The following is a 16523-nucleotide window of genomic DNA, read 5'->3' on the forward strand; positions in this document are numbered from 1 at the left end:
GTTTCACATGGACTCCCAGATCCATCACCTTTGCTGCTTTTGTAACATGCAGCTTCTTAGAAACATGCATCAAAACAGATGCATTTATTCATCAGTGTACATCACTGCTGTAGGTTACAAATCAATCTGAATACCTCTACACTGCTAAACACCACCACTTCACAAATACCCAACACTGAGACAACACAAGCAGAGACAACATTGTTAGCAGAGACTGCAAGTTTCGTTTTAATAGGATTTTTTAATGACGATAGGCATCTTATCTCATGGAAGCTCTGTCCTGAAGATTCTCATAATTAACTCATTTAAGCTAGAAGAAGGAAATGAGACTGGCTGACAAGGAGTGAGAATCAAGTGTCTATATCTGCCTAACTACCTGATGTTGCACATGGTACTTTATTTTGCCCTTACATCCCAGCACAGTTTGTGAACTGAATCTGTAATTTAGTCAGTATTTGGTCTACTGAACATTCACAGTAATGCAAAAATGAGGCCAGCGTGCTATCTGGTTTGCTATCTATTATAAATACACTGGAATGAAATGAGAAATCTCAGGCTTCAGGCAAAACAAATGAATGTGATGAAGTTGGAAGTGAGAAGAGTGAGTGTGTGTCACAGGTGATGGAAAATAGAGGTTCTCAGCATCAGGGATTAATTTTCAGGGAAAACAGATCCTCAAAACAGTAGTAACTGGTGTGGGAAAAAGATTTACCACCCACCAGGCCTGCACATGAGAAGAAAAAAAAAAAGAAAAGAAAAATTATCTACATATATCTGTAGCCAAGAACTACAGAGAATTGACTGAAAACAGGAAGAGATTAAGACTTGGGAAAAAAACTTGAGGGAGTAAGAGAGGGAAAAAAGGGCTTTTCCACATACTGCTCTTGTAGGTCTCCTAAACTTTTATACCAGAGTCAGAAAGCCAATGGAAGCGTGAATGTAGGACCGCTTATATGACAAGCTGTTAGAGGCATGTGACAGCATATATATTAGATTTCTGTCTTACGAGCTATTCTTTAAAGGCAATTTTTTTTTCTATAGCTTAGTTTTAGGCTTTTTGACTAGTCAGGACAGGAATTTCCAGTGACATAATGATGGGATACTGAAATTTTAATCAAGATAAAAATTGATTTTGGAACTTAAATTATCTAATTACATAGACACGCACTCTTACTTTCATCTTTGTCGCAAGTCTTCTAAAACAAATGGACTTCGTATAGTAGTTACTTACTGGAATATGCAAGAGTGCTTTTGCACCATTTTTCTTCATACTGTTCCCCTCTAGTGGAACATGTTCAATTTTACCACTTTGGGCAAAAAGCAAGTGTGTTCCTGGAGGCAGAGGTACTGTATCTGGTCGAACAGAGGGCCCAATAACAACAGGAGGAGCAGCTGTGCTAAGACCTTAACAGAGAAGGAAAAAGAAAGGAAAAAATAATCAGCTTGTATGGCATAACAAGGCTCCTTGTTATTTGCAGAGACACAATTACAGTCAGACTTCTCAGAAGGAAAAAGCCCTATAAGCAGACACTAATAACTAGAATCAGATGCAGAAAGCTTCCAAATATTTCCCCTTAGCTGACAGAGAAGGAGCAATTGACATAATACGTCTTTTCATGTCCAGCCCCATAACTGCTCTTTCCTTCAAATGTTTAGAAAAACTCAAACTTATTTTGATGTTGAAGTGAGGAGAATGTAGGAAGGAACATCCTTCACTTTCTGAAGCAAGTCAGTTACCACACATTCAGATTTGCCACAGCTCCCAGAGGGTAGAAACTACAGGGGCCCCTCACAGGCAGGAAAGAAGTTAAGAGAACCATCTTCATATTTAGAGGCTCACCACAGTTGTCCAGATGCCTCGGCTGAAGGAAAAGCATATGCTGGAGTTACCAATAGGCTGCATCACAAGACACATCATTCCTTGGACAGCAATGGTCTGCATTGCTCCAAGTTAGTGCTGTAGACTCTCAGGGGCATGACTAAGCCCCGCAACTGAGAGACAGTGCACTTGGGTGGAGAAACACCCAGAAGAAACAAGGGCTTCAGACACTTACATGGTGGTCGAACTCCTAGGTCGCTTCTAGTACCATCAATCTCATTGCCATCCCTATCCACACACCAGCAATATCCACGGCTATAATGGCACTGCGTGGGTAAGTAATTCCCATGCTCATCACACTGGGGAATGAAGTAACCAACTCTTATGTCCCTTGTGAGGAAAGGGCCTCCGCTTCTAAGAGCTGCTTCTTGTTCACGCTGGCATTTGGTCTTTTCTACTTCTGTGGAAAAAAAATACAGAGCAGTGAGTATTTCTGTTTTAACCAGTTACTATGTTCCATTAACAGTTAACATCTGCTGACCACTTATAACACAAGTATTCTTACTCCTAGAGGAGCACGGTACTCTTACAAACCTTGAATGCATAGGACTCTGATGCCCCTTCAGGAACAGTCTGACTTATGTAAATGTCACACATTTGCCTTACACTTACACCATTTTATCTTTCACTGTCTAGATTATAACAGAACAAACAGCCCCCCTGCAGCTTCCTACACAGAAGGGTCATAAACAGAAGCTGGAAACTATGTCTTCTCCTTAAGGGACGTTAGTGAGAACATTCTGTCCCACTTGGAAACTGATGTCTACTCACTTGGCAATTAACCATGGGCCTTAAAATGTGACTAATTAGTCAGGCCACAGAGTGGATGAAGGTTTTTTGTAATGCTAGAAGTCAAGTTTCCCTTCAGAGCCACGAAATAAAACCACAACAAGAGGCAGATGCTGATTTGTCTGCAGAATCTAGGAAGTGAAACAACCCATTGCTTTGGCATGTGTCAGGGTTTCAGAGTTCAGTTACCAAGTTTAAGCATTCACTTGATACTTCTGGACCCAAGAAAGAAACTGCAGGGACAAACTGTCCAGTCCCTGGTAAAGTGCATAAGTCAGGCTATACAGAAAACAGGAATACTGCCCTGTATGCAGAGAAACATGACACACAATAGCTACACTACATGCATTTGTACTACTGTAGAGATTACAGAGGAAAGACTAACTTCCTAGATTATCAGGAGATTCAGGGATTTGGTTCTTCTGGTGTCAATTTTACAAAATAATCTGGACTAAAATATACATCTTACGGTATTATGTCATGCAATAGGGAATGTCATCGGGATCAATGTATCCTTCTGGATGTCAAATAAAATACAGACATTAAGAGAACACAATAAAAATCATCTTTTTCCCTCTCTATAAAAATAAAGCTGGTTTAGTTTTACCTTGGACTTGAGACCACTGAAAGATTTTGTGCACTAGTAAAGAAGGGGCATGGTTTAGTGTTTGATAGGAATGGTTGGACTCGATGATCCGGTGGGTCTCTTCCAACCTGGTTATTCTATGATTCTATGATTCTATGATTCTATGAAAGAGCTCTAATTATGGGGCAGTATCTTTTTCCTGTCAGTGATTTTTGCAGTTGGAAATACCACAAACTGCCTGCTGAAGGGGCTTGAACATTTCATTTCTTTCTATTCCTTCCTTGTTTTTATGCTGCCTGGTGGACGGCATTAGCTACACGTGGCTTAGACTAGACTCAGCCCAGTCTCAGCCCAGCCGAGCAAAAGGCTAACCTCATGCACCCACAGTCTACTGTGGTGTAAATAACACAAATATAAAAAAGAAAGGTAGTTTTTTATTATTATTATTTAATCTAGTTATGCAAGCAAAAGCTTTGGACAAGTTTCATGCACCTGGACACAATTAAAGTAGAGAAATACAAATGTCTGGGGAACAGCTCACTCTAAACATCTGAAATATTTGGCATTGGCTTTGATGTGGGCGGTAAAAAGCCTTGAATCAACCTAGAAAATCAGATCCTGAAGGAAAGCCTCTCTTATCTGTCTCAAAATTTGTTTGCACGTATTTAAAGCGCTATGCAGAGTGCAGGTAAAAGAAATGCTGATTCCAGTAACTGGATATTTTGCCACACTTTCTCCTCTTTTTAAATCTCTAATTGTGTGCACCACTCCTGAGAGAAAGCAGGGGAAATACAGAGTATTGGTAAACTGACCCGCCCTGCTTTTGTTCTCTGCAAAGCAAAATCTCCATTGCATTCAGATTATCTTTGAGAGACACTATCAGCTCCTCCCCAGTGGGACAGAAAAAACAAACGTAGAAACTGGATGTTTTTCCTTCCCATATGAAATCAGAGAACATCCAGCAGCTTACAATTTTTAAATCAACAGACTAGCTCAATTTTATGAAAATGAGTTAGCAAATGTGAATTATACAAAGAAGTGCGTATTCACTCCCAGAGAGGACCCAGCTGTTATACATAAAATCTGTATGTATTATCGGTAACTTGAAATATCTGTGTCTGTTTTAATTTCAAGACAATGTTCACACTTACATCTGCAGATTTTACAAAGGAATACTGATGGAATTTTTGAAGAGTTCTTACATTGCGATGATCAAGACCAATCTCACAAATGGCCTGCTTATGCAATTAGCCCTGCTAAAATGAAGAGACTAGCATAATGAATTAATTTTCAAAATTAGTACTCCATCTCTAGAAGGCAGAGACTATGATTTGTTCCTTCTAAAAAATTCCATCAACACTGATTTTTCAGCTACATAAAAAGATGCCAGATAGATACCCTATTGCCACTCACTTTAGGAATAACTACGTATTTTACTGCTTCTGAAAGTCTCTCACATATATGATAAACATTTTTAAGAGCTTCAAGTGCAATAAATAATCTATGTTTAAGAAACATTCTGAAAAGAAGTAAAACCAGTGTTACCATATTTATTTGTGCCAACTTGACCATTTTAACCTTTCAACATTAAAGTTGCTTCAACTCACTAACATGAATATTAAAATTTATAAACTGAAACAAGTCCCTAAACTAGTCAGGGCAATCCAAACCATCTACTTGGGAACTGTACTATATTTTGTCTCTCCTTATCTCTGATTCGTAGGCAGGATTACTATGCTCCATACTACAGCTTATTAACTCTTGCTGCTGGCAGGTACGCATCTTTGCTAATCTTCACTCAAAATTCATTCATAAATTGTTAGCCCTGTTTAAGCATCTTTTACCACAGAGATTAGCAGTGAGAGGATGTACAATTTCTTTATCAGGCAAATGCCTTAAGATCTCATGCTTTCTGAAAAAGCACCTTTCCTGCAACTCCAGGCACTGTGCTGTGACTGTGTTACCCTCTCCAGCTGCAGCCATTCCTTAGGACACGCGTTCATCAGATATTGATGGGCTGTTGAACACAAGAAACTGCTCCTTGGACTAAAAGTTAAGGCTCCCCAGCTAGGAGCAAGAAGTCAGACCAAGCACCAAGATTTACACAGCTATATGCTAACATGGCCATGTAAGTCTCCTTGAAGTGGAGAGAAATGTGGTCAACACAGAGTATTATCCTGGGTATTCATGTTATTCTATCATTTGTGTTATCCTGAAGAAGGCACCAACATCTGGTCAGCTGAATCAAGCCCTGAATTGATTGTCGATTAGATATCCACTCAGTATAAAACCAGTCTCAACAGTCAGTTTAGAGACACCTAAAAGAAACTGAGCTGAATCCCAGCCCAGTGTTGTAGCCTATGCATCAATGAAGGCACAATGACAGCTGTTTGGGATAAACAATCCACTTATACTGCTTATACAACCACCCATTTTACTCAGTGCGCTTTAGAGGAGATGCTCTAATTTTGCAAGATTTAAATTGTGTTAATTAACTGTCTGAAATAAGGCTAACTTTGACCAAATTGGAAAGATGAGACTGACACAGTAAATAAAGCACATTCCCTACCTTGATGAACTAACAGTACAAGTCAGACAATAGGTGTAACAAGAATTGGCACAAATTTAATTAGTACAAGGGTTGCTTTGTAAACCAGCTTCCAGACACAAATAAGGCTAGTAACTTTCCTTTCCTTCAGTATAGCTGCCTAAATGAGGTTACTTAGTGCTCCTCTTTTAATATTAATACAGTAATATTTCACCCAGTCAAGACACTTCAAAGATACAGAACAAATAAGACTAGGAGGGTTGTCTGATCTCTTGGCTGGCACAAACAATACCTCCATTAACAACAACAGCTAGAGCTAAGAGTAAATAACGCTTACCTGGTGTAACAGTGCTGTTACACCTACTACTATATCTGATCGCAGCAAATGGGAAACAAGTCATGCCTATTTTAAGGCACCATATCCAATTTCCACAGGTCCTTACCATTCTTAATACCCACATTTGAATGTTAAGCCAAATGATCATTTCAATGATGAGAAAAATGGTATATATTAGTGTTACTGCCAGAGATGAAACAAACCGTATAAAAGCAAGACCTGGGTAATCTTCAGTGATACAAGAAAGTGGAGGTGGCAACAGCCTTTCATTAACAGCAGAATTAAGTTTTGGTGTTTTGCAGTATCTATGTTTAAACATTACTCATTGGTGTTTGTCATAAAACTGAACAAAAATCCGTTCTCACTGCCTTTTGATGCAGTTGACGTTTGGCTGATGAAGATAACGCACTGACCTAATATATTTGCATTTCCTTATGGCACTGTCCACAGAACAGTATCGTTTTCAAGACAAAGCACCATACTGTGGGCTACCTTAATTTGATAAATGATTAAAAAATGAAAAATTACCTAAGACAGTGGACAAATGTTGTGAAGTTGTAAGTTCATACACTACTCAGTTTTAATAAGGAAATTTAAAACTAAGACTTTAAGACATTTAATTCCTTCATTAGGATTCCAGAGGAATATAAAATCATAGTTGTATCATTTGTGAAAGAGAAATAGGCCACAAAATATGAGAAAGACAGGACCTCATCACCAGCCCATTAAAATCATCAAGTAAATTCACACAGTCGAATGGAAAGTTCCATTTCTTAGAGTATACTGTGTAGACCAGTCTCTAAAGACAGACTTCTTAGAAACCACAACCAAAAAGAGCGATCAGCAGCTCACACTTATCAGTGGACAACTGTGAGGAGATAAGCTGCCAGAACCCAGCTCAGTGCTGTAGGGATTGTGAGGGGTATAAACAAGAATTTGGCATATACACAGGGAATACCACACAGGTACAGAGAAGCAATGTGGGACTGGGGAGATGATTCAAGGCATAGTGCGTCCAGCTCCAGTAACTGCAGTTCAAAAGGATAGTGAAAAATTGAAGTGGTATATGGAAAAGAGCTCCTAAGAGAGAAGCCGTAGTGCAGAACAGAGATCAAAGGTCTGATTAAGAAGTTATGCTTCATGGACCACAGTACACACAAGTCAGACTAGATACGTAGAATGGTGTATCCCAAACTCAAGCCAAATGTATACGCTTCCTCAGAAAAATAAATTTGGATTTAAGTTTTTAAACACTTTTTTCAGCTGTTTCATAAACTACCAGTAGCAATTTGGAATTTCAGTGTCACTGAAATATATAATGGAATTTGAAAAAAAGAAATGGAAATAGGATGCTTATGGAAAGTGAGACAGATGAAAAACATACATGTACACACTTCCCGTGTAGAGCCAAGAAACAAACAGAGTGGGGAAAAAATCAACCTCGAAAGCCATACACAAAATTCAAAGTCTTTTTTGGTCATAAAGGAAAGCTCTTGCAGCAGTACTGCAGAAAATGATTTATGGACTTCCAAAAAAAAAAAAAAAGACGGCGGCTGAGAAAACAGGATAAGGAATAGGGACTTCTTCCCTTCTATTTTGCAAGGGGGATTACAGTCTGACACACTAAACCAAATTCAATTAATTCTGTGATAGCATTAAAAATTTTTAAAGATCTGATATAACTAGTCAAACAGATTTTCATTCACAAGCTAAAGACAGAAGGATTTAAAACTCTGTCCAGAATCAGTATGTAATCAAAGAGTACTTTTTAACTTTCTTTGTGGATCACATTATTCCCCACATATAACAAGGAGTTATACGGACATTTTCATTTGCTGTTCTCAGACACTGCCAAAAAAAAGAAGAGGAAAAAATCCAAACCAAAACAACACACTCCCCTTTGTCCCTTCATTTTCCTTTGTAATCCTTCACTTAGTGTCTCCCTGTTAAGTGCATTTCTCATGTGAAACAGATTGCATACTGACCAGCAAATGGCTCTTAACAGTCAGACCCCTAGTTCCAAGAATCTAGATTTGTTTCTGTTTAGTAAACAGTGTCTGGGGTCTGCAGGGGTAGAAATGCTCAGACATCTGGTTTTTTGAAATAGAAAAATGAAGCGTGAGGAAATAATGAAGTACAGGCTTTCTTAATAGCTGTGAGCAGTGGGACATTCCAGCATCATTAACTCTTTCATTAACTGGCTCATTCACTCCTACAGACATTCCCTTGTGTGTGACTCAAATCCATCTTACGTGTTAGTCTACTTGATTCAAGAGCTGCCATTCAGCAGTGCTAAGATTCAAGAGTAGGTTTCATACAATAAGAAAGACATCAAACAAGTAAGCAATTGTACACACGGATTGGAAAAGGGTACAGCAAAAAAAGAAATGAGTATTCAGATGAACGAAACTTCCCATGCTATTAAAAACCAGGAGAGACTTCAGTGACTTGACTGAGGCTAATTAGATCAAAACCTTAGTGGTAAAAAGGGAAAGAAAGGGTCTCTAATTACAGCTGAATACAATACAGCCTCATCTGGAATCTCCATTCTGAAGTAAGTTTACAAACTGGGTGCTAAAGTAAACTAAGTTGCTTTTTGCTAGGCTTCAGAAAGTGTATCTTGATTCTGTCTCCTGTCAATGATTAACTGTCGGATATATCCATTTTAAAAGTACTAAAGCTTTAGCAACATATGACAACCCAAAGGGCAGCTATTGTTCCATTAACTCTCTAAGAGGGGAGGAGTAGCTAAGTCTATTGTAAAGATTGCCATTGCTGCAGACCAGCAGAGCACTACAGATACTTCAGTCAGGAGTCAGCAAAAGTGAGACCCCTTACCTACACAGATTTTTTCTGCTCAGAGCATTTCATGAGCAGAGCTAATTGACACACTGTTTCTAAAGCACGTCCTCTACTAGTAGTACAAAACAGCATAAAATAATAAAAATCAAAGAGGCATATATGAAGATTAACAAAACCTGGCAGATCCCCACCCACTAAAACAAAAGAGACAACAAAACTCCAAAATATTTTGTTACTTCCCTTAAAGCTGTGACACGGAAAGATCCCCATTCACGATACAATTGTGATGAGCATGGAAAGTCAAGAAGTGTACAGGATAAGCACCAAAAAGTAACACAAAGCTACTACAAAATAGTATGGTGAGCTTAGCAGTTTAGTAGACACATTAACCACTGTATGTGTGTGCTGGCTTTGGCTGGGGTAGAATTAACACGTTTCATAGTACCTAATATGAGGTCATGTTTCAGATTTGTGCTGGAAACAGTGTTGATAACACAGTGATGTTTCAGCTGTTGCTGAGCAGAGCTTACACAGAGTCAAAGCCTTTTCTGCTTTCCACCCCACCCCACCAGTGAGTAGGCTGGGAGCGCACAAGAAGTCAGGAGGGGACACAGCTGGGACAGATGACTCCAGCTGACTGGAGGGATGCTCCATGCCACATGATGTCATGCTCAGCACTAAAAAATCTGGGGGAAGAAGGACACAGGGATGTTCAGACTTATGGTGTTTTGTCTTCCCAAGTAACTGTTGGGCCTGATGGAGCTCTGCTTTCCTGGGGATGGCTGAACACGTTTGCCAATGGGAAGTAGTAAACAAATTCCTCATTTTGGTTTGCTTGCATGCACAGCTTTTGTTTTACCTATTGAACTGTCTTTATCTCAGCTCATGAGTATTCTTAATTTTACTCTCCCGATTCTCTCCCCCATCCCATGGAGCGGGAGGAACAAGCAAGAAGCTGTATGGTGCATAATTGTTGGCTAGGATTAAACCTTCAATTCACAAATTATACTTATGGTTCAGCTTTCAAGAACTATAAGATTTTACCTCCTAACACACACTGGAAACCATCCCCACGATAACCTGCCTTACACTGGCAGCTGAAGGACCCAGGAGTATTGTAGCAGAAAGCATCTGGATGACAGTGGCCCTGTTGACATTCATCCACATCTGTAAAAAGAAAAGCTCAGTCTCAGATAACTGTTCCTCCTGATGGACAAATCAGAGTGATAAATTACAGTGCAAACCTGCCATATTATTTTCAGGGTCCTATTTTAGGATGTCTGATTAGAATTATAGACCTTTGGAAGAACATCTATATACAAGTGCAAAGGAGTCAGGGGGAAGCATGCTTGTATTTAGGTTCCAGCTTTCACCAAATCCCTGCATTCTGCTCTTCCGATGGGTCACTAGCATTGTTAACTCACACAGTCTTTTAGAAACACATGCCCATGTTTCTCAAGGAAAAGACATAACACAGCAAGAGAAGTAGGTTTTGGCTGGTAAGGTTTCTAACATGTCTTTAAGTAAGGCTGTTCCCCCACTGCGCTACAGTTGACACAAAACATAACTTTTTTACATAGAGCATTATGTGTCACCACTTTAGCAATATAAACTAATACATTGCAAACAGTTCCAGCAGACTTCTAACTGCAGCTACTGCAATTTTTGCATTTATCCCGTCTTGGACTTTCTGTAGCTCAAATATTGAAGACTAAATTCAAAAGTGAAGGGAGGAAAGGACAAAAGCTTAAGGCAATGCCTGCCTGAAGGATTTAACTACAAAATACTCTACTTTAAATCACAACAAAGTTTAAGACATTGTAATGACCATGCAAGTTGCACAATAAAGAGTATAAAAATCCTATAACAAACGGTATTACTCACCCTCACAGGCACGCCCATCTCCGGAGAAGCCAGGGAGGCATGTGCAGATGTAGGCAGACCCTCCAGTGTACACACATTGAGCGCGCTGAGGAATGTCACAATTGTGTGTGCCTGTCTGGCAATGGTTTATGGCATATTCAACAGCTGCAGGTTAGATGTACAAGAGAGGAGATGTAAATTTGGGGTTTCCTCCACAAAGTCTGAAGCTCGTAATAAGTTTATAGGGAGAGAACCGCTGTGAAAGCACATACAAGAGAATGGAAACAAGGAAACTGAGCTTTTTGTTTAGGGGGTAGGTTTTTGGGGTATTTTTTTTCTCAGATGTGCTTTTTCACTTGCGTTAAATCTTCTTATTAATGTTTTACAATGAACTCACTGGCCTTAGGACCTCATAGATATTTGTTAATACAGAACAGGGCAGAAAGGCTACTACAGGGACAGGTCCTAAAGTCCATCACAGTTTTGTTTATAAAAAGCAGTCCCCGATAATGAAATGTAAGGCATCTTACAGAGGTATCTCACATGTTAGCCAAGTGGCCCGTTCACTGCACTGGGAATTACTAGATATTCTGCTACACTAACCTAGCACTGACCCAGGGCTGTTGTCACTTGGCAATTCACTCAATGACTCACTCAACAGAAGATAAACACATTTGTCAACTATTGGAGAGAATTTTGACCAACTGTGGAAGCTGAGACCAGTCCTGCAGCTTTTTATAACTTTCTCAGTGTTGACGGCAATGAATCCGAAGGCTTCACACACAAGTTATTTCAGGTAGTTTGCTGAAGCCCTGGTTATGTTATGTCAGAGAAGAGAAAACCATGGTATTTTTAAAACAGGAAGAGGCAAAATGCGACAAAAATTTTGGGCACAGAAACAGATGAGTTTGCACTGTGTACGTCTAGGAACAGATTTCCATCTGCTGCAGCAGGGAGTCTACTGAGATTTCTCTTTATGCAGTTCTTTTGAGGAGCTGACAGAGAGAAGAGAGAGAGACTCTACAGTGCTCCTTTCATCACAGTACACAGATGGAAACTACCACAGCACCGGTAGGGAAATAACATAAATCTGCCATCAGAGCCACATTTGAAAATAGGATTTTTTTCCATTTCTCTGGAGAACATGGTATCATTATTAGCATCGTTTATATCTTTTCTGTTTGCTGAAGTAAGTTTCAGATTACAAAAAAATCTATCCAGAACTCCATTACAAATGCATAAGATTTGGAGTTGGAGCTCAAAGACAGACAGAGGAGAACACTATCTATTTACAACTCTCTTCTACATCTATTCAGTGAGTCACACAGCTGGTATGAAAAAAATGTAGTTCCAGAAAAGCTGAGTCAGAGCTGGTATTCCAGAGCAAGCTGCAAAAGTACAAAGAGGGTAGCTGTTCAAGTGGTCCGTGGGTTGTAAAACTCTCCCTTTTGGAAAGGGGAACAAGATTACCATGGCATTTACTTCCAATCTGATGGGAAACTAGAGTTCATCTTTCCTCTCTTCAGCCTTATGGATGCATAGTCTGTTTGAAATTGAAGGGAGGGATCAAAGTGAAGTTCCTCAAGCTGAGCAAGGAATTACTTAGCATTTGTTAGATGTGTGACACCTCAGCTTAGTGGAAAAGCAGCAGAATGAAGCCAGAGAGGTCGTGGCTGGCAGCAAGAAATCTCCGTTTCAGGTCAAAGTGACAAAAGGACTTTCAATGTCCTGGCAGAAGATGTTTTTCCAACTTTTCTGAAATGAAGGGGAGACTTACCGGAGCAGCTCATGATGGAACGTAATACACAGCACACAATGTCACACACTTAAAAGGAAATAATGCAACTTTCTGCTGCAAGATGAAGTCTCCTTAGTCTTAGCTCAAAAACTGTCTCTGCTATAGTGAGAAAATACCTGGATGCATTAGCTGATCAAAGGGTAACAGCTTCCACCACAAAGCAGCCATGACAGACACAAACATAATCCTCAGCTGTTATCAATTATTTACAAAAGAAAAAAGAATTAGCCCAACCATACTGGAAGAGTGTGTACAGGTTTTGTCAGCACAGAACTACTGCCATGTTGCAAACAAAGACAAAAAAGTTAACTGGAAAAAAAGAATCTAATTTTTTTCCTTACGAGGGTAAAGCTCATGGCTTTTCTTTCTATATAGAGAATTCATTTTCAATATACATCCCATACAATTCTTCTAGCTAGCAAACGGAATTTGTACAACTTTAGTGAAAAATCAGAGCAAACAGGAAAAACTAATCCTCAGCAGGGCAACCTTAGTCCAGCAAGAGCAAATTAACTCAGGCTTCTTCCAGAAAAAAAGTTTTTAAATTAAATTAAATTAAAATAACTAATTCAGTGACAACTTTTGAGGTTGCTTTGAGTTTTGAAGTTTTAATGGTCCTCTAACAAACCAGCTAGATTTCCTCCCAATCACAAAGATTTTAACAGTGAAGTGATTTTGTAGTCAGAATTCCTTTTCAGCACGATTAGCTGTCACTTCAGGATAAGCCTGCCAGACATACAAAATGCAGAAAAAGTCCTACCTCTTCTTGAAAGTAAGAAGCTGTGAAATAACAACAAATTAATTACTGCTCACTTTAATTTTTCTTCTTTTACAAATCTGAATTTTACTTCCATGTGAAATCTACAGCTAAATAATAGTACGGAAAGGACAGAAGTGTTCGATAATCATCTCCGCTTTCTATTTGGACACATTCTGAATGGGATATTTTTGAGATGAAAAGAAAGTACTTCAGGCACCTTATCTGGTTACCTAACGGATTGTAATCACTAACTTCAGCACGAACTCCTAAATCCAACTCACGTTAGAAGGCAGTGCAGATCCTACAAGCTGTTTTCTGTCTCTGTGAGATGAATCACAGCCTGAAAGATAGTGAGCAATTTAATACTTTTGAGAGATGAGAAACTCACCAACACAAGTCCGCCCATCTGCTGCAAACTGGTATCCTTCAACACACTCACAGCGGTAGGTTCCCGGCTGGTTATTACAATCTGCATTGCTGCCACATAGATCTGGTTGCTCTGAACATTCATCAACATCTAGAACATTATAAGGATTCCAGTTATTAAAAAGAAGCATTTAATACTGATGCCAGAAAAATAGAAACTGTGCAGCTGTTGAATTATAGCAGGCTCGCTTATTTAAACCACAACTTGGATAGTCTCTTAAGAGATATTAATATCCCAAAAATAAGTTTTCAGGCAACTGTATCCTCAGCTGATCTGCACCAAAAACCCCAGAAGAGGTTCTACAGTGGAGTAATAAGGGGAAAGGACAGGATGGTAGTGAGGAAGGAAGAGGAGCCACTGAGTCTGAAGATTATAAATCAGAAGCAGTGTTAAACAACCCCATTAACTAATAGGGATAATGCATATTTCATTAATACAAAGTTTTACCTCTTGAAAGTAAGTATTTGTGCCCAAATACATTAAGAGTACATAGCCGGGAAATAAGGCTCCTGAAGCAGAAGGGATTTTCAAAGCAGATCTTGAAAAAGATTATTTCTATGGGTTCCACATATCTGTGGTCTGTACACATGTACACATGCCATTCCTCATCTCCCTCAAGAACTTTTAACCTAGTTGACTCATGTTAACCACAACTTGCATTAAAATAAATTTCTCACAGCTATGTTCCCACAGGTTTCATGAAAAAATGAACTGGGTAGGAAAAATGCTTTGTAAGCTAGCAAAGCATGCCCAAGTTTGAGTCTTCAAGAGAGCCAAACTTGCTTACCTTGATTATTGAGATACATTAGCTACCCCAGCACCCCTCTAACCTGCCTTTCCCAAAACCAACCTCTCAGGACAGTTCATTTTGCTGGAATGGCTAGTCCTGAGGGTCAATACATTCCAAGCAAGACAAAATCTACATTAGCTGTCATTTTGCAACAAAAGTTTTTTTATACCATAACAAACATTTCCATCTCCACGGAAGCCAATGGAACATTCGCAGAAGAAGCTGTTTCCAGTTCCTGGACGACATACTGCATTGGTGTCACAGTTATGCGTACCGGTGTAGCAAGGATTCCTGTTAATATCAGCAGAGCCATCTGACAAGAGAGACCATATTTAGACATGACAACTCTATCCAAGCAAAAGCACTCAGATAAGGCCCAGAAGGAAATTGCTTGTAGTGCACATGAAATAAGGAAAGAGGATACTTCTTGCACTAGGAAGAAGGCAGGACAAGAGTCTTAGTCATGGCAATAGCACCCACATTCCTTGCCACCTGTGCAAAGGACTCCTGAGCTGAAGAAGAGAAAAGCCACAAAAGCCTCTCTTCTAAAGAGCAAGACTGACAAAGATAATGCAACTTCCAGCCACTAATATGAGACTCAAAATGTGATTCTTAACAGCTTGGTTTATTCATTTTAATTAGTACGACTTTATCTTTGTAACAAACAAAAGTGAGTGCAAACTTTTCTTGTAGTCATCTGGTGTGTGCTTTCAAATTGCTCCTTTGCTTGTTTTCTGATTTTAGTGCAAACAGACAAGCTTGGGCAGCTCATCCAAAAAAGCCCACACGTCATAGGCTGCCTGCCTTCCAGAGATAAAATGCCGCTTTTCAAGAAACTAGCTGGTTTAATGGCAAATCTCATTCACCTCTTTTGCCCTTTGCTCTGATAATTAGAGGAACTATAAAATAGGTAAAGATAAACAATACACTCCATATATCTGAGCAGCAATAGATCATGGTGGTATGTTAAGAGTATTTCAAGAAATTAAGACACTAACCTCACTGAATTTTAAGAGCAGTGAATCACTTGAATAATCCTACCAAAGTGAAAGTATTAAACAAACTTTCAACAATTCCATTTCTCTTCTTTATTGATGGACCCAGATTCTACTGACTACTGCAATGAATTAATATAAAACATTAATCTAATCCAGCTAAGGCAGGCTAAAAATAATATAGGAGCTGCTCTTAGTTACTTACAAAAGAGAAGAAGAAAGACATACATACCACTGATTGGGCCGATGGAATTACTCATAGCATATCGCAGAATCTGCTCATCTCTGTTATACAGGACAAACACACTGTCCACTGAGAGCTGCTGAGTAGCAGGAGCAGCATGGTGAGAGTCATCGTGAATGCATTCATCAAACGAGATGGTCTGTCGCCACTGATAGGTGCCCACATATGTGGAAGCAACCCCGTCCCTTTCCGGCTCTGTCACTGTGTACTCCCTGGTGGACGATGAAGTGATCACTGCAACACAGCAAAAAACACGCTCATCAGAACAGAGAGCAAAAATACTCTGCCCAATGCTATCTTTAGACCCGGGATACAGTCTGAGTAAGGTAAATAGAAATTTCAAAGGCAAGAAGCGATGAAAGTGAATATATTTCCATGTAAAGGAATAGACACTTGACTAGGCTTACTCTTTTTTCAGATATCCCAGAGTTGAGGAATTAATCTTATAAATTATCTTGACATATTTTAAAAATTTTATTTTACTTTGTGGGTTACCAGATAAAGAAAGGAAAATTCAACTCAGGAAAACTAGAATTTCCTTTAGGTGAATTTACATAACGGATCTATAAGCTAAGAAGGACAAAAGCCATCTCATCAGCATCAAACTACAGCCAGTTTTAGTTCATTGTGGTCAATTGGCCTTGAATTTTGACAGTCCCAAAGAAAATGCACATCTGAGAGTTCTTGAATGCTTCACAACACTTT

At 39.3% G+C, this 16523-nt stretch overlaps 1 protein-coding gene across 1 annotated transcript in view; it reads right to left on the reverse strand.

The window, feature by feature from the left end:
• The window catches only part of NID1 (nidogen 1), a 44204-nt gene that overhangs the window by 12741 nt on the left and 14940 nt on the right, over positions 1–16523 (reverse strand). The window contains exons 8-14 of the mRNA XM_069852355.1: positions 15807–16052; positions 14749–14892; positions 13751–13879; positions 10826–10969; positions 9986–10108; positions 2055–2279; positions 1232–1404 (exon numbers count right to left, since the gene is read on the reverse strand). Of these exons, the coding sequence (XP_069708456.1) occupies positions 1232–1404; positions 2055–2279; positions 9986–10108; positions 10826–10969; positions 13751–13879; positions 14749–14892; positions 15807–16052 (1184 nt within the window). The remainder of the gene's footprint in view (positions 1–1231; positions 1405–2054; positions 2280–9985; positions 10109–10825; positions 10970–13750; positions 13880–14748; positions 14893–15806; positions 16053–16523) is intronic.

This window comes from Phaenicophaeus curvirostris, chromosome 2 (genome assembly GCF_032191515.1).
Source record: "Phaenicophaeus curvirostris isolate KB17595 chromosome 2, BPBGC_Pcur_1.0, whole genome shotgun sequence".
NCBI lineage: Eukaryota > Metazoa > Chordata > Aves > Cuculiformes > Cuculidae > Phaenicophaeus > Phaenicophaeus curvirostris.